We start from the raw sequence: 24,895 nt of genomic DNA, 5'->3' as shown, positions 1-24,895 counted from the left end.
GCAGTGCTGCTTTACCCAAAAACACGGAGAAAGGTTGCTGCAATGCTGCTGCACTGCTTTGCAGCACTGCTTCTGCTTTGCTGCACTTCTGGATGCAAAAATAGCTGTGGATGGGGATGAGGTGTGAGGAAAAAAACGGCTGCCACCATATCCCTGCAGCCAGCAGAGGGATCTCGGCAGGATGACAGGAGCCTGGGGACAAACCGGGCCAGGCTGAGGGAAGCCTCAGCAGGACACTGCAGTCACACGGAAGCACAGCTGATGTCTCAGTTCCCACCAAAGAAAGGGCCCTTGTCCCAGGGTCAGACTGGCACCCTGGCTCATGGGGAGGGGAGCTGCGCAGATGCCCAGAAGGGACATGCTATATATATATATATGTATTTTTATATATATATATATATATATATATATATGCATACATACATATTTATGTACATTTACGTATTTATAGCTTGTACTTACAGACACATATGCTGTCAAGCACGTGACAAGCGAGGCCGTGATGGCGTAGGGGATAGATGTGTTGGGACTCTTCGCTTCTTCTCCCGTGGTAGCAATGATGTCGAAGCCGATGAAGGCATAGAAACACGTCGCAGCCCCTTTGAGCACCTGTGTGGAGGGTCGAGCACCTGAGTGCCAGGAGGGAGGCTGGCACCCAACCAGGGAGAGGGAACGGAGCAAAAATGAAGGAACCAGTTCTGCCTTGTCTGAGCTAAAGGGTGAGTGGGGGCAGATCAGGGGGTGCACACACAGAGCCGGGCATCCCCATCTGGGGACTGACCACGGGAGCACCCATAACTCAGTGATCTGGTCGAGGGAAAAGATTTCAGCGTGCGGCCCGAGTCACTGGAGGCATCTGCAGCTCACGCGTGGTCCACCACAAACCCGTGCCTGCACAGTGCCCGAATCTGCTGGGAGATCTTGGCAGCGACAGAGGAGACAATTAACCAATTTCAGGTTTGCTTTCACAATCGTCCACCCCAAATCCGTTTATATTAGCAGGGATTTGGAGCATGTTTACACATTCCATCTTAGCAAGATATCTCATGTGGCAGCAAGATCCGCTAGCAGAGGAAGCAGAAGAGAGCAGCAACAGTCAGATGTGCGCTGCTTTGCAAACAACCTCTGTTTTGCTTGGAAGCTGCAGACAGGTTAGGAGCACACGTTGGAGCATTTGGATGAGGAATTATTTGTACTGTTTAGTTATTTTTTTAATGTGATTTTTTAAAATATACAAGATTAGCAAGGATGTTTATAGGAAAGAAACGCTGAAGCAGGAGAAAGACTGTGTGGCTGTGAGCGAGCTAATTTCCAGTTGTAAAACCCTCGCATACATCTAGCTAGCTAGCTGGGTACCACGTGTCCATCACATCTCTGTCATCTCTGCTGTCTGGTGACGGAGCACACAGTAAAACTCACCTCTTTCAGGGGACTACCTATAATTACCTTTTTAAAGTATATCCTATGGTCCTGAGGATCTCATGCTTCTGCTGTGGTGGATTTACTTTTACAAACAATTTGGGAGACAAACAACCAGCTGAAAATGACGGGAAGACCCTATCGGTTTTGATGTGTTTTGGATATGTATCTTTCAAAACTGTGTGGTTTTTGCCAGGAGATATTTGGTGAGTTGTATTGGAACAAAACAGCTATTTTCTATTTTCTCTTTTTCATTCCTATTGTGTGGCATAAAAAGCCAAGCACAATCCAAAGGTAAATATGACCTCTGCTCTCAAATGGGCCTCAGTGCTCTTCTCCTCACTGTTGTTCTCTGGCAGAGAGGTATTGATTTACTGAAGGGAGGTGCAGGGACTGTATGGCAGCCTGGAACCCTTTCAGTAATCAAGACTCTTGGTTTACTTTACTTTCTTGCTTATTTTTCTGCACAAAACCCCGATGGAGTTGAGCAGTGTAAATCTGAGAAATTATCTTGGGTTTAGGCCAGCTGAGATATTTTCAGTCTCTGTTCATCCTTGGATAAAAACCAGTGCAAGCAAGCTAAAAAAGCTAAATACGTCCAAATTCTCAGTAAGCTTTGAGGGAACATCCATAAAATAAGTACTGGCAGGTGGCATTATGAAGTGCTCAAAACAAATGCTTGAGAACATTGTTGTTGAAAACCAGCCAACACAAGTATCTCCCCCTCTGCAGAGGCTGGGCCAGGTCCTCCTGAGCACCCTGTCTCGGAGGACCACTGCATTTTGCTCCATTGCCTGGCCATTAGCGGCATTTCCTGGTGTATACTTTCATGTGGAGTTTCGCTCTCCAGGAGGACATTTGGGAAAAGTTCTGAGTCTATTCTAAGAGCTGGCAGGAGATATGGGCAAAGCATTGCTGTACCCTTTGGGTTTGGTGGAGCGAGGAGGTCTGGATCCAAGCCTGCAGTGGTGGAAGCTGGGGGTCCCTGGCCAAAGCGCAGGTGGGTTTGGCAGGGTTCAGATTTGGAGAGTGCAGTGGAAGTAGGGCTCGTATACCACGAGCAAAGCGGAGCGCGTGGCAGGTGGGTGGCACCGCTGAGGTGCTGCGTGTCCCTCCGTGCGCCCAGGACTTACCCCCGGCCATCCAAACGGCAGGAATTGCCCTTCAGACCAGTTGTGACCTTTGACATAGAAGAGACCAGCAATCATGATGAAGATCCAGACTGCCAGGTTAATGACGTTGAGCACATTGTTCAGCCCCACCGAGTTCTTCACCCCCATGGCCACGATGATGGTGACAATGACAGCAATGACCAGAGCAAGAAGGTCGGGGTATGACTCCTCTCCTTTCCCTGGGTGAGAAAAAAGAGGTGTGTAACTCTCCATCCATAGCTGTGGACAGCATCTCCAGAAACTCTGTGGGGGCTTTTAAAAATCCTTTTCAGACCCTGAGGCTTTGCAGAAGTCCTTGATCTCATTGCAAAGGTGGTCTCCAGATGCCCCTGCCTCCGCTAGCTAAAGCTGCTTCATTAAGGAGATAAATCCTGATGCCTCAAGACAGCATTAGGAGTTTTGTGAGGGCAGCAAATAAATGATCAGGTCCTAGTTTGCATAACATGTATCTGCCAAGTACTAATTAAAAATCAATCAAGCATTAATTTTTCATGACACAGGTACAGGACAGCTAGGGTTTTTTTACTTACTGGTAGGAACCATGGACTGTTGCTGGAACTGCTGGTCATACAGGACCATCACAGCCCTGAGTTTCTACACGGCAGTACTGCAGACACCAGCTTGTACTCTCTAACAAGGCTCTGCGTGTGCCTGGACGGGACTTGCACTGGGTGAAGTGCTCCTGCGCTGTCATTAGCCTCTGACATTCAACTAATTTTTCTGGGTGCTTATTCTGCTAAACGCCAGCTCATCCCCAAGGGGCTCAAAGTATCGTGTGTCCCATCCCCCTAAATCTTGTCTGTGAACCAGACTGCAAAGGCAAAGTACCAGAGGCAGGCGGATGGTAAATAATGAATGAAGCCTAATCTCCATGTCTGACTTCTGACGAGCTTCCAATTACTTTTCAGGCCCTAATTAATGCCGGTAGCTATGCACGGTGTGACGCACCTAGTCCGTTCAACGTCCCAACGCTGTTGATCATCCAGTGGCTGATGGTGTGGTTGGCCAATGAGTCAAACATGCTGCTGAGGGCACTGGCGCCCGCGGCCGTGCCGATCAGGTACTCCAGGATGAGGTTCCAGCCGATGAAGAATGCCACGAACTCCCCCACCGTCACGTAGCTGTAGGTGTAGGCAGAGCCCGTGGTCTTGGGGACCCGCACGCCAAACTCAGCGTAGCAAACGCCTGTTTAGAAAAATAAAAAAGCAACATAAGGAAAATGTGCTTGGAAAAGGAAAAAGTAAAACTGCCTTGGTCCCACCTGCCTGGAGGTGTCAAGAGGTGCCCAGGGCTGTAGTCAGCATCAGAAAGAGCCCAGAGACATCACAGGGGGGCATAGTGACCCTCCCTCCCCAGTTGCTTGGCTTAAAAAGCAGCCCATTTTCTCATTAAAATCAAGCTGTCATGAAATTCTTTTGAGGATACATAGTTCAAACTACCCAAATCTTTACAGCCTGTTGTAGAAAAGCCTTCTCACAGATGTGTGCCCCTGATGTGGGACCCTCCGGCATGGCCAGCTGCAGCCCGCACAGACACACAGCCGAAGCTGGGGGGAAATCCAGGCACAGGGAGCAGAATTGGGCAGTGCTGGTGGTGCAGTCCTTGGAGCACTGTTTCCCTGCAGCAGCTTTGGTGGTGATAGACACCTCTTCTTCCCCATGCAACAGTGACACCACAAGATGATTTTTGCCAAGAATGCTTCTCTCAAGTGTTTTATTTGTGGTATCAATATACTGAAAGCTCCCAGTGCTTTTGGCTGCAGAAAACATCATAGCCCTGGGAAAGGTGGTTGCAGTGAGACCTGTCAGAGGACAGTGTTTGGGCACAAGGAGGTCAGGGATGGTTATAGCCATTGCATGGGATCCTGGACCAGTGTTGCCCAGCCTCGTCCTACAGCAAGATGCCACAGGAGGGCTCACACAAGGCTTCACCTCTCCCTGCCCCGACTGTGCAATCTCCAAATGCTTATCTTGGGTTATTGCTATGCAGATCCAGGCACGAGCACCGTCCTGCTCATCCCTGCTCTCATTCGTACCCATGCAAGAGGAGTTTGAGGCCATCTTACATGGAGAACGTAAGTTATTTTAACACTTTAAAATGTTACATGTAAGTCTCATTCTGAAGAATAATTGCAAAACTAACTTTGTAGAAGAAGAAAAGAAAAGCTAAAAGAAGTATTTCACTGGAACTGTTTGGGAGGAGATTTCAATCGACTTGAATACCTTCCAAACTCCTTGTGTACTTACTATGTCAGGATACTTTTTAATAAAAACCTGACCCTGACATATTGCTGTCTCAGAACAACCATTACCTTTTATTTAAAAGGAATGGATGGACTTAGTCATAAATTCCCCAAATATTAGTCAGAACAAGTGCTGGAAGGCCACACTGCATCCTGCATGTTTAACACTGATTAAGCCCCTGCCCTGAAGACCCCAGTTCAGCTCGTACAAGTTAATGGGTTAGGGCTGTTATTATCATTGTGTAAACATGTAGTAATTATCGAGTTCTTTATCAACTACTTTTCTCTATTTAGAAGATAATAATTGCTGCAAAATTGCAATCAGTTCAGTATAGAGAGAGGAATGAATAATTTATAAAAACCTTATGAGGTTGCTGCTCTTACTGTAAGTGCAGTTTTTACACAGTACAAACACAGAATTATTGAATCCCTAAGCTGAATTCGGTGGTGGTTCTTTTCTTGGTATTGGAGGATTTTTATATTCCATTCACTGTTTAACTTGCATGCACGATGCTGGCAGTGCGTTTCAATGGGACTCTTGAAAACTTGATTTCTGTAAAGCAGGCCCAACTGCAGGAGCAGCAAGACATGCCCATCATCCAGCCCTACAGACAGTCATTACTCAAAACTGATGAAAAATGCATGCACTTGACAAAGGTAAGACATTCATGGATAACTACAGGCCTGAATGATTTATGAAACAGGTGCTCTGATGGGGACCAGTATCTAGTTTCTTTCTTTGATGGCCTTAAAAATAATATAATCTTTCTTGGAGGCCGCTGTACTTTTAGCCAATGACAAGATAAGGCTTGAAGAGGGTTGTTATTGGTACAGAATGATAACAGCAAAGCAAAGATATTAATATGGATAAAATGTTTGAGTTTTCAATTATTCTACTAGGATCCCCAAATAGAAGAGTAATCTTTCACTATGCATTGCATACAGCAACACGTTGTGGATATCTCCATTAGGTATCAGCATATATTAAGAAAATAAACTATTTTTTATCATAGCATGCAATATCCAGTCCAGGGGACATGAGATGCAGGATCTGCTGTCCATCCATGATTGCCACTGGCCGTATCGGATGGCATTAATCAAATCACTTTGCTTTGCAGTGCTGCAGGTCCTCCATCAGAAACAGGGTTCACAGCACTTCCCTCTCTGCTTAAAAAGGAAGATAATATCATAATTTATTAGGGTGCAGATTTTATCTGGGTGCAGATAATATCATAGTTTATTAGGGTACAGATTTTATCTCACTAATCCACGCAGGCAGAGGCTGGGCACGCTCTCCCTGCCACGACTCTTTGAATTTGGAGACAGATTTCTTTTCTTCTCCCCAATCAAGAGTGATTGGAAGTTTCTGCAGAAAAAAAACGAACACAGGGGTTGTTTGGAAGAGTAGTCTTTTTACAGAAGACCATTTCTTTTCCTTGAATATCAGCTACACTGTGTAATGTGACAGTCATTACGCTGGTGTAATTATACAGTTATTGACATTATTCAGAAGGACATAAACACAGCTGAGCAGTTTGGTCCATGACATTGTCCCTTCCAAGATCCGATCTACAAACCCCCATTTTTCAGATTTAATTGACCTCTCCATTCTCTGGTTTGTCTTGTTTGGGGGTAGGAGGCGAGGCAGCCAGCAGCTTTCCATACAGCGCATGTATATGGGTTAGATGTTTTTGTGTTAGCGGTGGCTTGGGGTCACACTGGGCATCCTGACCTGCCTGGTGGGGACTTTTGCTGGTGAGCGGTGCCTCAGAGGGGCAGGAGGAGGGACCACGAAGTCCCCACTGGCTTCAACCTCAAACTCCAGCGTTGCAACAGCCACTGGGCAGCACAACCGGTGGTACAAGGGGCCGGTGCAAGAGCCACAGCTCAGTGCACCCTCTTGGCTGCTGTCTGGCTTTCGGTGTGCTGGGGCGGTGGTGGTGGCCATGGTGTGGATGCTGACCCTTCCGCTGCTGCCCGCCACGAGGACACAGAGGGACCATGAGACATCACACAGGGCACTGGCATGATGGGAGTGATGTTTTAGGTGAAACAAGCCTTTGGGGAGGGGCCTTTCAGCAGTGCTGGAAGTAACACCAATTAATTCATGCTACCATGCAAGAAATCCAGAGGGACCATCCTTCATTAAACAAGAGCAGCCAGTTTATGGAGGCAAGTATAGGGCAAAATCCTATTTTCAGCAAGCCACTGAGCCCGTCCATTGTGTTTCATGATCACTGTGTGCAGATATATAAAAGGCAGCTCCATAAAGAAAGCTTCCTTAGAAAAAGGACTCCTATTTCTCCAGCACTGCCCAAGCAGCTGCAGCTGGAGCCCCTCATCCTGGATCTTGTCCTGTAGCCAGGCAGCACCTGAGGCACATGCTCAGCTCTCCCCTGCTCCATTGTGCACCCTGGCTGTCGTTGAGCCTGCTCCCACATGGGTACCAGGTAAGAGCATGGCAATGTGCTCCAAAACTGTGTGGTTTGGTGCTTGAAATCCCCATCAAGGGTTGCTGGGGTGGCAGAGCAGTTCCCATGGGAGAGAGAGTCTCTTCTTTTTTTGCACAGCCTGGCACCGAAGCCTGTGGGGTTGTGTGGCAGAGAAGACTATCCCACGCTGGTAACCATCACGGGGGGAGACCTGACCCTTGCCTGAGCTCACAGTAAGGAGTTTGCAAAATGCGATCAACAAGGTTGTATTACTTCAGGAAAGGGGACTACTAAAGGGACAAGCAACAGCTGGTGGAAAAGGCTGTGGAGAGGGTAATGGGGTTGGGTAAGATGGGAACTGCTGATTTTTGCCAAGAAGGGGTTTTGGTTAGAGATGGGGGTGAGAGTGAGGAATGCTGGTGGTTGCAGCTGATGGAGGGAGCCTGTGGTGTGCCCTGTGCTAGAGGCTTTTTGGAGGGGAGTTGGGTAAATGTTTCTGTTTGAGAGCTGAATAAAAGGCTTTCCAGTGAGAGGATGAAAGAGATTGATTTAATTTATCAGTTTAATCAATGATACTATGTCTGTAAGTACCCTGACAGGGCACATGTTCCTTACACCTAGGGGAAGGCATAACTGGAATTTGTCGGGTAGATGAAATTGGAAAAATCCCTATCTGAAACTGGGCTAAACAGCACGGAGGGACTTAGGGATTTACCACCAGTGGGACCTGCCTGGCAGGGCTTCCCCACGGTTGTCGCCCAGGGGAGCCGAATGCTTTCTGGAAGGGGCTTTTTTAGCCAAAACCTTCCTGGGCTCACTTTGCAGGCAGTGGGATCTGACTCTGTGATCTTTAATACAGAAGGGATACATGAAGGGAAAGCAGGTGATCTAGTGGTCCCATCTAGCCTTAAAACTGTGAGAAACTCCTTAAAATCTGTCCGTGCACACTTGTCCAAACTCAGTGCCCGGTACACCGGGAGTGACCAGGATGCGAGAGCTGAAATCACTTCCCCCGTGAGCCCAATAGCCCATCTGGCTCCCAAACCCTTGCTCAGTTTTACTTGCCAAAACCATGTTGCTGTTATAAACAATAGCAGCATCAACGATGAAGTGAGGAAGCGGCCAAGGAGACTATCAAAACACCGCATCCTTCGCAAAACACTTTCCCAGGGCTACAAAAGCAAGTGGAGATGAAAGCTGAGCGGGAAGCGGCACGGGCTCCTGTGGGCGAAGGCGGGAGGAGCTCCCCACTGCGGGGCAGGGCTCGTGTCTGGGGTGAAAAAATCCCTTTTGGAGAACAGCGTGGTTTTTTTAGATGAGACCCACCCAGGCTCTGTTTGCTGTTAGTGCGCATCATGGCCAGCGAAACCCTTGCAGAGGAGAGAAAGTGGGCAGTGGGAAAGGATAAAGACATTGATGCTATCTACTGCCCTGCTTAAAAAAATGGGTGGTTTGGTTCATTTGTTGTGATCTCAAATGAGCATCAGATCTCAACGCATGCTCTCAGCTCTTGTTCTGGACTGAACCAGTGGTAAATGTGTCCGAGCTGCCTTGTCACTGGGGTCTAACTGGGGAGCGGGGAGGCAGGACTGTCAGTGTGGTGGTCCCCAGCCAGCACCCAGGATCTTTCCCTGGCATGGCTTTGGGGAGAGTGTGGCACCCATCCCTGTGCTGTGCCAGGGTTGTGCCTCTGGGCTGCAGGGGTGCAGCGGGTTCAAACGCGCATGGACTTTGGTGGGATCTCCATGGAGCAGCACTGCAACTTCCAGGGAAAGAGCATGATATGCTTCCACCTCCCCCTACAAAAATCCAGAGACTTGAAAAGCTGAGCCGGTTCAATTTTCTGTGTTTGCTGTTCCTGTCTTCTATCAAAGCCCTTTGCCATTTACTCAAGTTTCCTTATCCAACTCGCAGATAAAAGCTGGATACCAGACTGACACAGCATGCAAAGTCCTCTGAGCAGGGAGAGCAAGAACATCACATCATCGTGTTACCACTGATCTGGAAAGGACAAATGCCAGCAGTACTGGCTTCATGTGGAAACCGCAGCTCAAGCCATATGCTCAGCTGGGTTCCTACGGAGGAGATGGAATTCACCGGCTTTTCACAAAAATACATAATTACTCTCTCTCTGCACATGTGTTTGTTGGGTTTTTTGTTTGGAAAGTCAAAGAGTGATCCTGTGTGAATAGGAGCCAATAAAATCAACTCCAAAACTAATTGAGAATTTTTTTAACTGTTAGCATTGTCCACAACAAAAGAAGCTGGCCCTGGTGCTCCCCAAGCCACCGATATCCTTCCTGTAGAAACAGGGTTTCCCACAGCCATGTTGTGCTCTTGCTCCAATGCTGTGGCTTGGCCGTGCTCTCTGCCTGGGACGTGCGCTACAAAACTCTCAAATGTTTCAAAATATATTGACCACAGGCTCCATCCTTGGGGAGGCCATCAGCAGCTCATCGGGGTAATTATGCTTGGGCTGCTGGCTCCCAGTACAAGGTTTGGTCTGACATTTGGGCAAGGAGAGACAGTGCACCCCATGAGCTGGGTAAGCCCAGTGTGAAAGGGTTTTTTTAGTCTATGGGGAAGTCACCACCTCCTCGTAGCTTGTGCTGCTGAGCATGGGTCCTGCCAGGCATCCACCCATGAATGGAGCCAGAGGATGCACGAGATGGCACGTTACTCAAAAACCCACCCACACGACTCACCTGACAAGATGGAGGCAACGGCGGCGATGATGAAGGAAACAATGACCCCAGGACCCGCCATCTCCTTGGCCACCAGGCCGGACACCACATACATGCCGGTGCCCACGCAGCTCCCAACACCGAGGGAGATGAGGTCGAGGGTGGTGAGGACCTTGGCCAGCCTGGCACCCTGGGCGGCAGTGGTCCCTGTGCCCTCCAGCATCGACTCCACGGGCTTGGTGCGCAGGACACGGGCACGCAGGGCATGGCCCGCTGCCCCCCATGGCACCCGCCGTGGGTCCAGGCGCGAGAAGAAGCCACTCATGGCTGGTGCTGGGCTCGGCAGAGGTGGGTCACGGACGGTTTCAGCAGCACCCGCTCAGGGCTGCGGCTGCATCTCCCTCCTGCGCTGGTGGCCTGGCTGCAAGAGAGAAGAACACAGTTTTTAACTGAAATAGCAAAGAAAGAGCAATGTGCTCCACATGGAGGAACCGAAAAGGGCCCCTGAGCCAGTTTCTGGCTGGGCTCCAGCGCTGGGGGAGCCCTGAAGACCGAGAGGAGCTTTGTTTTCGCCCATGCTGCTGCTCCAGAGAAATTTCCTTTCTCCATCCCAATTGTTTTGTACAATAGAGATGCTCTGCCCCCCTTTATGTTTGTCTGCATGGTTTTAGCCCCAGTTATTAATACATCCCCATAGCAGCAGGAACCTGATACCCTCCAAGTGCCCATTACGTGCTCTAATTGCTACCAAAAGTGATGATGGCTATGTATAACTGCGAGGTGCTGGTGGCCACCGTGGCACCTTGGGTCCTGGTGGGGACCAAGCCTGGCCCCAAGCTCAGCCGCACCACAGTATGTCCTGGGAGTGGGGATGCTCCTGTGGGCACCGTTTCTCAGCCTACCATCGCTGTGCCCATCCACATGGGACCTTCTGGGGGACATTTCTGTGCTCCATCTGCACTGCAAAAAAAAAAAGAGAGTCTGGGACCACAGCTTTGCTCCTATATCCAGCGTGTTGAGACTGCTGCCTGCCTCTGCCGGGCTGCAGCTGGCTACGGGGCCTGAGCACCACGAATTGGCCCTTACAGGGACAGGTGATTTTTTTTGGTGCTGTAGAAGTTGACTCTTGCAGCTCTCTGGCTATTCCGGTTGATTTTTCTTTTTGCGTGCTACCGTTATCCTGGTGAACCCTAAAGGGAAAAGTTTTAAAGGGTGCTGCTTGTTCGGGTCCCAGTGAACCAGTTAAAAAGAGTCCTTGGTGTGGTTTCTTCATTCAATTTATCACTTCATTTTTGTAGTTATTTAAATACTCTTTTAGGAATACTTTTTGTTTTTTAATTAAGAGATGTTGTTTTCCTGGAGTAACTGCAACAAGCTTTGGAGTCCGGCTTCTGTGTGGTTAAGGTGAGCTGAGATACAAGCTTGGCAGAAGCTTTAAGACTGTCTGAAAATTGTCTTATGATTCCAAATCATGAGATTGTCTTAAAAATCATGAAATTATCTTGTTTTGCTCTTTCTCTGTGCTTTTTTTCTTTTAAGTCGTGTTTTCAAGAACTATTCAGCAACTGCCATTTCCCACTCTCCATTCTGCTGTTTTTTAGCAAACCCATAGTTCTCAGGTGAGCTCCTAATACCAGCAGTAATAACTTCCTAGTGACTTATGATGACTTCTTGACTTTGAGGAAAATAACAAGAATTGACAATCTCTGAATTATAATATAAGGGAACAAAAAAATTAGTTTATTAAATATGAATTGTAGCCTGGCAGCTTTCTTCCTGTTAATACAGAAATATTTTTTTTTAATTGCCTTGAAGACAAACCAATTATTTTTCCATCGTTACATCCAAAACAAATTACCTTGTGTCTACCAGCAGCCTTGTGTTGCTAGAGTTTATTAAATAAAACACAGCATTCATTTCATGTTTTGGTTGATCACAGTTCAAATTCTGCTGATTTTTTACCTTGAGCAACCACAAGCTGAAAGGCTGGATGTTCTAGCTAAGAATTATAATAAGGAAAAATTGTTACCGCTCTTGAGCAAATGTGCATCTTTGGGTTGAGAATAAAAACTGGGTTTGGCTTTTGGGTTGCTCAAGGAGTCAGCTGGTTTGCGGCGTGGGCTGGATCTCAGGCTAGGTTTTACTTTCTGGTTTAAATGAAGGTTTGTGCTGGAAGGGGGCAGCTGAGCCAGAGCTCAGTGGGTCTGCGCCAGCTGGGACGAGGTAGAGCAGCCCTCGGGGCAGCGTGCCCATGTGCTGATGCCTCCAGCGTGGCTCTGCTTTGCCAGGCTGTGTTTTGGTCATGGAAGAAATAACTCTAACCTAAGTGAGCACTACCCAAATTCATCCTCTTTTTATCCAAAGCACAGCATCTCTGAAACACAGGCTGGCAAAGAGGTCTTGCTGCACTCCACCCAACCCCTTCCCATCCTTTATTTAATTAGTTTCTTTACTGGGACTTTATGGATACTCCTAGTTGAGTTTGAAAGACTCAGGTTGCTATGGTTAGGTTTGCATCAAATTGACTTAAACTAGCCAAGAAGCTGGGCAGAAGTATCCGTCTGGTTTTTGAACTGTTACAATCTAGACGCCCTTATCTCTGAGCATTTTTCTCATGCAGTTTGTACTGTAAGAAAATATCTTTCCCAAGTGAGCCCATCCTTGGTTTACTCATGGCAAAATCCCATTGCAAGGTGAAAATAAGAGGTACTGAAGAGTCAGTTCTTAACTCTCGTGAGGAAAAGCATAATGAGAATCAATGGCTGGAAGTTGGGGCTGGACAAATAAAAGTTGGGTGATTAACTGTGGGAAGAGATGAACACTGGGAAGAGCTGATTTGTGTCTCTTGATGTCTTTACACCATTTCTGGATGCTTTTACGAAGGTTGTGCTTGTCACAGAGGAGCCACTGGGCCACCAGAAGAGGAAGGATGGCATGGGATGGAGATGCCGAGGCAGCGGGCTGGTCGTTGGTCCCATCACCAGCTTTGTGCTTGGGCATGGGCAGACCTGCCCTGTGTTTTAAAAGGGTTGGGGCTGATGTGGTTTGAGACCAGCAGTTTTTCATCATCTTGTCTGCAGTGTCCGTGGGTGGCTGATGAAGGGTTTGGGAAGGGTGGCATGTGCTCAGGTCTCGCTGGAGAGATCCACATCCACACCACAAAAATTAGTGCATCTCCCAAACTGAAGAGAGTGGAGCGTGATGGATTCACACAGCCCAGTTTGCTCTCAGGGCACACCAGGGTACAGAAATGACTTTCTCATTCTTTGCAAAGAACCTCAAGGGAAGACATGGCAGTCTTGTGCAGGAATAAATTTTAACTGCTAAAATAATGAAAAACCTAAATATTTTAAATGGTTTAAATTTAAAAGAGGAACTGACTGGTGGATCTGTGATGTTCCCAGATTTAGGCTGCTGAGCTGTTCCAGCTGCCCGGGGCCAGGCTGGGACCAGGTCCTCCTGTGTGGCTGCCCATTGCCATGGGGCAGCCCAGCACAGCCCTGGGATTCATACAGCCCCTCCTGAGTCACCAAGGGAAAAAATTCTCTAAAACATCTGAAACAAAATAACTCTATAATTGCTGCTATATTCAATTAAAGCGATCATTCGAAACTATTCCAGATGTTTAAGCAAGATCGGCATATTGCTGCTCTGTAGCTTGGAAAACATCCTTTCACTCCACTTAAAGCCATAAAAAAATCTCATGGATGGCAACCATTTACATGGGGCAGAGACGGTTCGTTTCTGCTCTGCTCCACTAACCTTGGCTAGCTTGAAGCACACAGTGAGAGGGAAGGAGAGTTTTTGTGGTTTTTATCTGCTCTCTTCATTATAAACCCGGGAAGCTTGAGGGAGCTGTGGCTTGGAGGGGGCAAGCCCGACTCGGGGAGCTGCAGCCAGGTTTTGGAGCTGCGCAGCTCTCTGTCATCAGGCAGTCTGGGTCGGTTTTCCCCGGCTGCCGCCTCACCAGCTGGCACTTGCTGCTGCCGCCGCGTGCTTGTTAGCAACCGCTGTTTGTACCGAAACACTCTTCTTCATTAGGCTAAATTAACTAAAACAGCAATCAAGTCACAAGGAGAGGTCTAGGTATTCACAGGCATGGATCTTCCTTAGCGTCTGGGTCGGTGTTGAATTATTCCTGACGTAAAGCTGCTTTCTGCCAGCTGCCCCATGCCGGCGCGATGCAGCGTGGTGCCCCTCGGCCCCCGGCATCGCCCATCCTCGTCACCCCCCGCAGCTCCAGCTTCCCCAGACAAGCTTCCCCATACCTCGCCTGTGCTTTGGGATGGATTATTTGATTTTTCTGTTAATGACTTCCCTCTGTCCAGGAGTCCATAGGGGTATCCTTAAGCAAAGACCTCTATTAAAAAACGGTGGGAATGCAACAAGAAACAGAACATCGATGGTGATAAACAAAAAAAGAGAGTTCCTGTTGGTGTATTGATAGAAATCCAGGCAGGGGCACTCATTAAGAGGAAAAGATTGGATTTCTTCTGGTTTTCATGGCTCACAGAAGTAATTATTACAGAGAAAAACTTGCTGATGCCCCAGCAGCAGCTGGGTCGGCACAGCCCCGGCACAGGGGACAGCAGCACCCAGTTTGCTGCAGAGGTTTTTATGGGGAAAGTCCCTTCCTCCTTGCCCAGGGGAGATGTGCCCCAGAAATGCAGGACTGAAGCAGGCTCCTATCAAACCCCGAGGCGGTGCCTGCTGTGGACCTCAGAAATAGTAATACAGATGTTTACAGTGCAGGAACAACAGCCCTCGGACGCCCTGCCCGCGTAGGGGCTGCATGCAGAGCTGGGCTGCAGCATCGCCCCTGGAAAAGGGAGCCCCAAAGGCTCAAGACGATGCGAGAGGTGGCTCAAGACAATGCAAGAGGCAGCTCCTGGCAGCAAACTCGCTGTGATCCCAGACGAAGGACAAGAGAAAGAGGAAGAAATGTGCTAGCCTGACTTCCCTGCTCCCCCTCCCCTTTTTCTTTTAATTACTAGCTCGGTAACAGTGAGGTGGACTTGTATGAAGAGACACAATATACTGAATTTCATTACAGCTCCTCCAGCAGGCAGAGGAATGACGTCAGCGGTGCGATGCGGCGCGGCGGGAGCCAGGCAGCAGCTCCGGTGGCCACCAACCAGAGGGACGCCTTCTGCCGGGGCTGCTCGTCACGTTAATGTTTTCATTGCGAACGCGATTTGATTTGGAGTTTTGTGTGCTTGTTTTTACAGTGTTGATCCCCAGCTGGGCTGCCACTGTAAAAGCTGGCGCTGTCTCCATCATCAGCTCTCCTTAAAGGGATTTAGAAGCCAGGCACAGAACCGAGAGCCAGTCCTGGCGCCGCACACGTGGGTCCAGCTTCAGCAATCTGGCCTTGTGCCTTTGCTGTTAGTTTTGGGCTCTTTTATTTTCAATCTTTCCATTTTTCCCTCTACTTAAGCAATTCAAGTGGAGCTGTGGTTAATTTAAACTAAAATTCTCGCTAAATTAAATTAGTGATATATTTCAGTCTTAAGACCAAGTTTCTATGTTGCATGAACTAAAAAATTCAGGGATTTTTTTTTTGTGTGTCTTCATAGCAAAATGGAAGTGGAGGGGTTGAACAGCACTTTTCTGCGTTACTTCTATCTGTTACTTTAAGCGCTTTACCAATGTTAGCACTGCTGTAAAATGGCTAGACATCATTATCTTCTTCTGACAAATAAGCAAAATAAAAGAGGAAATAGATAAGGCAAAGACCAAAGACATAAGGCAAGGGTGCCACACATCCAGAGCCAGCCCCTGGAGTCCTTAAACTTTGTATTCTAGTCTCTAGTGCAAGAAAGAGTCAAAAGAGCATAGACATATAATCCAGTAAAATAATTAGCATGTACATAGAGATTACCCTTTTTGCCCCTCTCCAGCCTTCAGAGGGGTGATACAGTGTGCTGGTTTACCCGCTGTTGTCTCTGGGGAGAGACCAGGCTGCCTGAATAACCAGGGAAAAGACAGAGGGAAGGACGGGAGAGATGTGAAATCTCCTTTTTGTCTTGCAGCTGGTGGGTCCCAATTCCTAAGCTAAATAGCTAATTCAGTATTTGAGCACCGATCTTCGCTCGCCGTCATGGACACGGTGCCCAATGAGGAGGTTTAGGAGGAGGAGAAGGTGAGTGCTCATCTTCCTGCCTGGATAAGGAATAGGTGGGAGCTGAAGTAACACACTCAGAGGTGAAATTGGAGCCGGTCGCAGTGAAGGCCAGCAGATCCCTTGACACCGGGTCGTTCTAAACTTTGACAGGGTTAATTACATGCCAACCTCACAAGCAGTTGGTTCAGGTTGTCAGGGTCCCTTGGGAGCCTCTGGAGCATCAGGCTAGTGAGTAACAGCTCTGGGGCTGGAGGGATCAGTGGTTTTCCTCCTTCCTAGAGGCTGGATGTGTTTGGAGGTAGCACCTATAGCTCTTATAGCCTGCAGGAGATCGAAACCCAAATGCACCATTCGCCCTTTCCCAGATGCTCATGGGCATCCCTGCAGCTGCATCCTCTCCCCTTAGACAGTAAATCCACCTCCCCAGGACATGATGTCCTTCTCCCTTGTGCCTGTAGAAGGCAGTCCTACACCTGGCATTTTGGTTTTCCACTTGTTTTCTGCCCTTTTTGTATGGGTACCAATGATTCCTCATGGTGCAGAGTGGTGTAGGACTGAGCGCAGAGTACTGATGACAGATACAACAGTCTGTGAGTGCCGAGCTGTAAGTAATGCAATATGCCTGAAGTGCTCCATTTGTGTTTGCAAAAAAGCTATTTAATCACTAGAAGAAAAAAAAGAAAAAAGAAAGAGAGGATTATGGAGAAAGAAGTCTAATCAACTTGCACATTTTCAAAAAGGTCTAGTTTGTCATTGTTGTCTAGAGATGGCAAAGTAAAAGCCTTAAAAAATGTAACAATACTGCTAATGCAGGGAAATTACAAATCAATAGATGGGTGAGCTGAGCAGGAGATGGGGAACCAGGAACTTCTTGGAACTGCTCTGACAGGCTCCCTCTATGAGAGTGATGAAACCCCATGAAATTAGTAAATATGTTCCTCCAGCAGTAAAATGGAGAAAGTAGCTACCTTACAGAAGTGCATGAGTGGTTAATTCAGGTGGGTTTTCTAAGGAAGCGGAGGAGAAACCGTGCCAAAATCTATTAACACTCCCCTAGCCGTACCTTGTTGAAAACAATATTGCCTTTGTACCTGTCCATGATCATCTGCAGAAGGACCCTTGTGGCTCTATGCACCTTCATGCGCTCATTTGTGGCGGCTGCATGATTTTGCATTTGAAGTGCAGATATTTATACCAATGCTCGTGGCTATCAGATACAGCCTCCCCCATCCTTTTGCAGTCACGAGCCATGGCATGATCGAACAAATGAAACTCCTAAAGGAAGCTATGCTCACAGATCTGGGTGCTCAGGCTGTTTCAAGGACTAATGTGCTGACCTCTGAAATCCAGGCGTTTAAAGCACTGCGAGCCAGGTGCCCAGGAACCGAGATTCATCTCGTGTGCTGGCACGTACTTCTGCCACCTTCTCTCTGGTTTTGATAGTAGCAGCTCCAGACCCTGAGCTGTCACAAAGGGAAAAGGCATCTTCCTGCTAATTTGGTATCTTCTTCGGATGACAGGGAGTTGCCTGTTTGCAATGCTAGGTAGGTATTGTTCTAGCAGTGCGATTGCTGTTGGCATCAGCAGAGTGGTTGCCTTGCGTTTGCAGCTCTGGGTTTTTTCCTATTTTTGGGTAATGGGTTCTACTTTCAGTAATTACTGCTTTGATGAGATACACGTTTTCTGTAACAAATCTCACTGTCAGAGTGGACAAGGGCTGCCTTTGTACCACTGAAATGTTTAGACCCAGGTTACCCAGTCTCTTCTAGAATTATACTCATTTAAAAACTGTCTTTGCTTTAACAACATGCAGGAGGAAATATCTGTAATTACTGGGTTGTGCTTTCTTTTTCTTTCCTCTGTGGATCCATACTTTTACACTGCAGAATGAAAGTCATTACTGTTTGCTCCAGGCCAGCCATGAGAGCTTTTTTCATTTGACATAATTCTCAGACAGGGTTATTTATTAATGTGTAAGTCTCTCTAAACAAAATGGATTTTTACTGTTGCAAGAATCAGGCTGATGCATCATTACGAAAACTTATTTCATTTCGGGGTAGCATTCTGAATTTCAGTGACAAAAACACCAATTAAATCTTTCAGTAAAGTGCCCATTTAACACTTTGGCTTTGTCATCCAAACCAGAAAAAAAAAAAAGACCTGCGTATCAAACAGAGGACATGAAAATTCACTATTTCTAAGCCTCTATTTTTATTTTGACGATTGCTGTTTTTATAGAGATTCCTTTATTCCCCACTAAGAAATAGTTTTTTCCTCTCAACACTGACTCTCTCTTACCAGCAGTCTTTCCGGCTTTCTGTAATAATTTAGTAGGAGTCTGAACTGGTCTTGTACGCTGTAAACACATTGGGCTTACAAACACAGTTCAGTTCTTGCCGAGTTTCAGATGCATTTCTCTTTTGTATGTGCGCCTGGTCTCATTAGTTATCGTGTTCCATCAGCGGTTACACAAGTGTAATTGATTATGCCTCGCTGCCCCTTTTCCATGATTTTGGCTATCAGCTAATTAATGCAGGAGAGGTTCTCAAAGAAATACTTTACTCAGAAGAAGCTGGAAAGACACATTCTTCAATCCCGAGCCTACTAAATGCTCCAGAAGAAGCAGTAGTAGTATATGCAAATCAATGTGGGTTTTTTGCATATGAAAAAGGGAGTCTAGAGCTGCGGGGTAATTTGGCTGGTTGTAGCCCGTGTCACTAAATTCCTCAACAGAAGTGTGAGGTAGATTCAACGCACTTCCAAGGAAGTGAATAGCAGCTTCTGCTGCTTTTATTACGTTTGGCTGCTTATTCTTATTATTCACTAGGACAAAAAAGCCTTGCCTTACATGAGTAATCCTCCTTGCATTTCAACACAACCGATTATATGAGTAATGTGAGCACAAGTTGATCAAAGAAGATGATTTAGAATAAAGTTTCTATGTGTTTAGTCATTTATCATCATCAGTCAGGCAAATGCACTGCAACACCTAAGTGGTGTGTAGGGTGAGTAATACCTGGTGTTGTAGCATGAGGGTTTTTTGACATTTCCCAGTAAATGAGTTATGAATGCACATCTAAGACTAAATCAGCATCTAGGATGGTACTAGTGAAGCAGAATTAAATGAAGAATGATGTGTTCTTAAAAATGCTAATAGCATAAAAAATAGGGTATTATAGTATTCCTGAGTGCCGTGTACACACTGCTCGGAGATGTCCTTGTGTAGCAAGGGAATCAGCACAAGCCAACATGATTACCTTTAGCTTAAAATCTGTTTGCTATTGAAGCCCTGGTAGCTAATTGCATATTTGCTCTTAGCATCCCTTACCAGTGAGACCCCAAAACTCAACATCTTTCACTAAGGCAACACATTTTATCTCCCAGCTACAGTAAGTAGAGTCTCCCCGTGGTGTGCTGCCCTGCCTGGCAAGCGTAACTCGACTGGTTTGCCTGCATGCAATTAAGAGCAGAAAGCAGAGTTGCTGAAATATTATTGCTGTAGTTCTTGTTTGTGCTGGAGCTCTCAGCCAAAGGAACTTGACATATTCCTTTTTTCTCTCTTAATTTACTTTGTGCAGAGTTGGTGACCCTGGTTATTAATTGCACATCTACTGGTCCCTGTTGCTCCCACAGCCAGTTAATGAGTGGAACACACCTGCTGTTGCCCAGGTGCTTTAGACAAGGCTGTGGTGTACCCAGATGCATCCCGAGCACCTTGCTGTGGGGCTGGAGCGGCATGAGACCTGTCGCCAATGCTTTCTGCCTGTTCCCAGCTGAGGATGAAGGACAGGCAGGAGAAGCATACATTTCCTTCACTACTAGACTAGGGTGTCTAAATCCTACCTGGAGGCCACCCTAGCATTCCAGGGCACCATGGAGCAGCTGCTTATTTAGTATGACTCAACAGATCCATGGTTAAGACCTGGTTCAATAATGCTCAAGCGCACGTTTAAAGCTAAGTTTTAATCATGCTGCTGTGGGTGGAACGTGCCCAGATGTGCAAGTGGTGTCTCAGCCCACAGTTTAAAAAACTTCGTTGAGTAAGACCCAGCCTGCACTCAGGGAGCTGAGGACCTGCAGGAGTGGACCAAACCACCAATTTAGGTCATGGTCACTAACAAGCAAGAGTCAGAGGCTGCCGAGAGGGGCTGCCCTCTAACCCACACATTTGGTTTTATAGACGTTTACCTAAAGTTTCAACACAGACACCCCCATAGACACTTGTAGCATGGCACCAGTAACGCATTTCCCTACAGGCAGCAAACCACTTGATCCTGTAACTCTGTCCTCGCAGAATTAGGACATGGTGCTTGAAAAACCTGCACCGCAAAAGCTCTTCTTCCGTTCACCTGCCAGGCATATTTAATTTATGGTATCATGCATTTCAGTAAATTATTGATACAGTCACTGTGCAGAGGAACAGAAACAATAGAGTCACGTGCTGTGTGGCTCCACCTCACTGATTTTGTTTCATAAGTGCCTGGGCTTCAGTCTGACAGTTTTATTGCAGGAAAAAATAGTTTTCTCCTAGGGGTGTTCCAGCCTGGTGACAGAAAGGGATGGGCTGCAGTGGGAGCGTCAATGCTAGCTGGAGCACCCAGCCCTGTGCCGATGACTGCATAGTCTAGAGGCAGGGCTGCTATTCCATAAGCCAAGGAAACGTATACAAGACAAAAATTGCCCAGTACTAGAATGCAGTTTCCAGTTGGCAACCGCAGCTTAGCTACATCTCATTGCTTGTAAATGAAAAATGGTTTAGGAATCTCTGTGGCTCGTGGATCCAAGTTAGAATCTGCTCCCATTTACACCATGGGTGGCTTAATGAGTTCAACAGACTCACCCCGGACTGAGGTGAGACTCCAGCCAGGTTTTCATATCCGTAGGAAGTACCTTAAAAACGCCTACTATGTTTTTTGACTCTGGATCCTTTTGCATCCCTAGATCTACTGTCTCTCACAAGAATGACAAGCTCAGGCCCAGCCATGGCTTTATATTTTATAGAGAGCACCAATCTGGGTGTGACTTTTTTTTTTTAATTTTTTTTTTTTAGTCAATGTGAAAGACACAAATGCTACCCACCTGCTAATGTTTTTTTGTGTGACATAGGAATCCCACAGATGATGTCCTACCACACACAGATGAAGAAGTATTTGATCCTTTTTTACATTCTTACATTTTAATTTTAAAATGTCTTAATAATCCAAACAACATGTTGCTTAAACACATACATTATGATGATTTTAATAGCTCAGGTGCTCCGAAAGCAAAGTTTTGACTATTTGGGGGCTAAGAAGACTGAAGGACTAAGTATATTCTGTTACTGACTACTCTGTTATCCTCTTCCTTTTTTTTTCATGAAGACCCTAGGATTGTATTTATGTTTGTGTAAGTTCTTGCCATCCTATTTGCTTGAATGTTGCAGGGCTTCACAGGAAAACCATTAATTTAGCCATTGAGAGGTTATTCTGTTCTCATTGAATTTTCTAGAAAAACTCCTGTTGCCTTCAAGGGAAGATGGATGAAATCTTATCATATGTGTGTGATTTCAGAACTGAGAAAACAGACTGTCTTATGCTCAAGAAGGAAGTAGTGTCAAGTCAGCCTATAAATATATTCTTTAAAATATTTTGGGCTGGAATCCTTTCTGATATGATCCCATCTGAGACTCTGAAGTTCCATAAAGAATGAATTTTCATCATTTTCATATGATCCTAAAAAATTAGAGAAGGGTAGGATATGTCTTGACTAGGGAGTCAGTCATGACTCCCTAAGGAGAACGATTTATGTTTTAAATTACTTCACTTTACTGCAATATGCACAAAGAAAGAAATTACTTTTAGGGAGAGTTAATTAATGAAACAAGTTGGAAAACTGGGGGATTCAAAATGTAAGTTGGTCACTCATTTGTTCTGCTTTTGGCATGTAGTCAAAAATCCCACCTGCTGGGAATGTTGTACTTGTCTAGAGGAGAGGCTGGGGCACCTGGGAGCAAAGTTGTACATCTCTGGGCCTGACTTGGGGAATTAAGGATCAACGGTACCATTAAGTCAATCGAGTTCATTTTGTCTGAATCACAGGCCGTTAGCTTCCAGGCAGTTATTCCTGCAGGGAGCCCAATGGCTTGCTTTGGCTAAGTTACATCTTTTGGGAGGACATCAAGTCTTGACATAAACAGATGGAGAATCCAGCAGGTTTTCTGATAGCTCCTTCATCAGGTCATCAGCCCTCCACTGTTCAAAAATGTGATCCCTCACTTAAATGAGAATGTTTTGGCTTTAGCATCTCGGCACTAGTTCATGTTGTGCCTTTCTTTGGCAGATGGAGGAATAACTCAGTGCCTAGTAATTTCTTTCTGTAGTGGCTCTTAGAGTCAAGAATCAAGTCACCTCCCACTCTCCTTTTTAATGGAGTGAGTTGCTCAGGTGCTGTAATTCCTCCATTGTAAGGGCCTTTCTCTGGTCCTTGACAGGCTTTGGCTTTTCTTTCTTTTTTTTGTTTTTTGTTTTACTTCCAATTTTATTGTCATTTTTGTTGATGTCTACTCTGTTCTAGCAGTCTCAGTTTCCAAAGGCTGAGGTAAAATTTCCTTCGTACATCTCCCCTTACTGAGCAGCAATTGAATGAGGCTTTTTTTTTTCCTTGGTCTTGTTCAAGAGCTTGTCCTATTGCAGATACTGCCTCCATCCTGTCTTCTAAGATATGTACTGTACATTTAACTTCACTTTGAGAGGACCCAAGATTCTTTGTCGGCATCATTTACTACTCATCAGTCTCAGTTTTGTTGGCCAAGTTCAGCACCTTTGACAGGTGAAAATGGGAAATAGCACTTGGGCCTTGGATCTCTGCAAGAACCCCTTACTTCTCTGTTCTCATGGAACAAGGGTTCCCCATGGAGCAGTACGTTTTAAGAACAGATAATTAGTCAGTTTAATCTAGGTAACTTTTCACTCTACTATTTACAACATGTTGTTCAACTACGGTAAGTCGTATGCCTTAGCAATGTGTACCAATAAAATGAACACATGTAAATATCTTTAGCAATCAGACTTTCAGTCTCATGACAGGTTTTGGGCAATTAAACAAATGCCTTGGCATGCTAAAATGTTCTTGCCTACTACTTAGGGACACTGGGAGAATTAATTAGTTAATATGCTAGATGAAATCAGACATGGCCCTTTTGAGCCGAAAGTCTTCTCTGGGGTCGACAAGAGTAATACTGCTTCCTGCTCCTCCCCGGAGTCTGTGTCGATTTAGGAAGCCCTATATTAGAGCTCTCTAGGTACAGCCTGTGACAGGAAGGCACTAAGTCGATGGCTATAAACTAGCATTTAATAGGCCACAAAACCTGAGCTGGAAAGCAATTCTGAGAAAAGAGATTAGGATTTTCAATACCGTGATGCTGAAGCACACCTACCGGGGCTGAGCTGGGCAGACGGTTGGTAGTAGGGAGTTCGAAAACACCCGTGTGGAATCGATAAACAGCACCGAGTCGGGGGTGACGTAAAAAGGAAGCTAACTCCATTACCGGGATCTAAGTCAGAGGGAGTTTTGCAGGCGCCGGCGGGAGGACGGAGCCGTCAATCGGGTCCGTGTGCGTGGGCCAGCCGCGTCCGTGGGGGGCGGCCTCGGCGGGGCCGGGGGCCGCCTGCGCCCGGGGCCGCCCCGTCGGGGCTTCAGCACCGCGGACAGCGCCCGCCCGGCGCTGCCCGGCCCCACGCGTGATGCGGCTCCGGCCCGCGGCCCCCGCCCGCGGCGGCCCCCGGCGGGGCTAACCTGCCCTCGCGTCCTTGCCCGCCTCCCCCTCGGTTTCTCGTCCGCTCGGATTCCTTCTCTGCCTACTGCCCCCCTGCCCGCAGCGTCCCGACCTTCCCCGCACGCGTCTTGTGCGGTAACCTGTAGCGAGAGCCGTCGCTTCGGTCAGGCCACCCGGTATTTCTCCTCTCACTCTGTTTTTCCCTGTTTCCTACCAATCCCGCGCCGTCAGCCCGGACGCCCCCACCTCCTCCCCTCCGGTGAGTGCCCCGGCACTTTGTAAACACGGGGCCGCAGCCTGGCCGGGGCAGCGGGACGCCCAAGCGGGCTGGGGTCCCCCGGGGACGCTCCCCTTGCCGCGGTCGGCCCCGAGCGGGGCAGGAGCCGGCCCCGTGGGGGGGGGGAGGGGGGAGGAATGGCCGCGGCCGCCCTCACCCTCTCCCGCGGGGCGCCGGGCCAGAGCTCTCCCGCGCTCGGAGCCGGGCCCCCGTGTCCCCCGCACCCCGGGAGGCTCCGAGCCGCTCCCCCCGGGCAGGAGGCTGGCAGCGCGGGGAAGCGCCTTCCCCCCCCCCCCCCCCGCCCCGGTCCCTTCCCTTCCGTCCCTTCCTTCCCCTCCCCGGTGGTGCGGGCACTCACCGCCGGGCGCGGAGGGCAGCGGGCGGGCGATGCTGCGGAGCCGCCGCGGGCGCGCACCCCGGCGGGGGCGGCTGCGCTGCTGCAGCCGGCGGGGGGGCTGCGCTGAGCACCGCCGGCCCCGGCTGCCGGCCGCGCAGGCAGGGCGGAGGGAGGGAGGGAGGGAGGAGGAAGGAGGGAGGGAGGGAGGGAGGAGGGCGCTGCAGCTCCTCAATTATTCAGCGCTTCCCCATCTCTGCGCTCTCCCCGCCTGCCGCATGTGACCGCCCGGCGATACTCACGGGGCGAGCCGAGCCGGAGCGGGCCGGGCCCAGGAGGCCTCCCTGCACGGGGCTGCCACCCCCACGGCCGCGTCCCCACCCATGGGGTCCTCTCTGCCTGCCCAGGTGTCCTGAGGGCTGCGGGCGGCCTCCCCCAAATTGCCTGGTTGCTGAAAA

The 24,895-nt window shown here is 47.9% G+C and overlaps 1 protein-coding gene across 1 annotated transcript in view; it reads right to left on the bottom strand.

Annotated features, from left to right (window-relative positions):
* SLC7A14 (solute carrier family 7 member 14) overlaps positions 1-24,589 on the bottom strand; it is a 34,407-nt gene extending 9,818 nt beyond the window's left edge. The window contains exons 1-5 of the mRNA XM_072868573.1: positions 24,462-24,589; positions 9,971-10,370; positions 3,540-3,776; positions 2,553-2,770; positions 463-609 (exon numbers count right to left, since the gene is read on the bottom strand). Coding sequence (XP_072724674.1) covers positions 463-609; positions 2,553-2,770; positions 3,540-3,776; positions 9,971-10,274 — 906 coding nt within the window. The 5' untranslated portion in view covers positions 10,275-10,370; positions 24,462-24,589. The remainder of the gene's footprint in view (positions 1-462; positions 610-2,552; positions 2,771-3,539; positions 3,777-9,970; positions 10,371-24,461) is intronic.
* Positions 24,590-24,895: the final 306 nt, after the last annotated feature.

Source organism: Ciconia boyciana, chromosome 7 (assembly GCF_034638445.1).
Source record: "Ciconia boyciana chromosome 7, ASM3463844v1, whole genome shotgun sequence".
Taxonomy (NCBI): Eukaryota; Metazoa; Chordata; class Aves; order Ciconiiformes; family Ciconiidae; genus Ciconia; species Ciconia boyciana.
The sequence above is the reverse complement of the archived record's forward strand: the minus strand, read 5'-3'. Positions and strand labels throughout refer to the sequence as shown.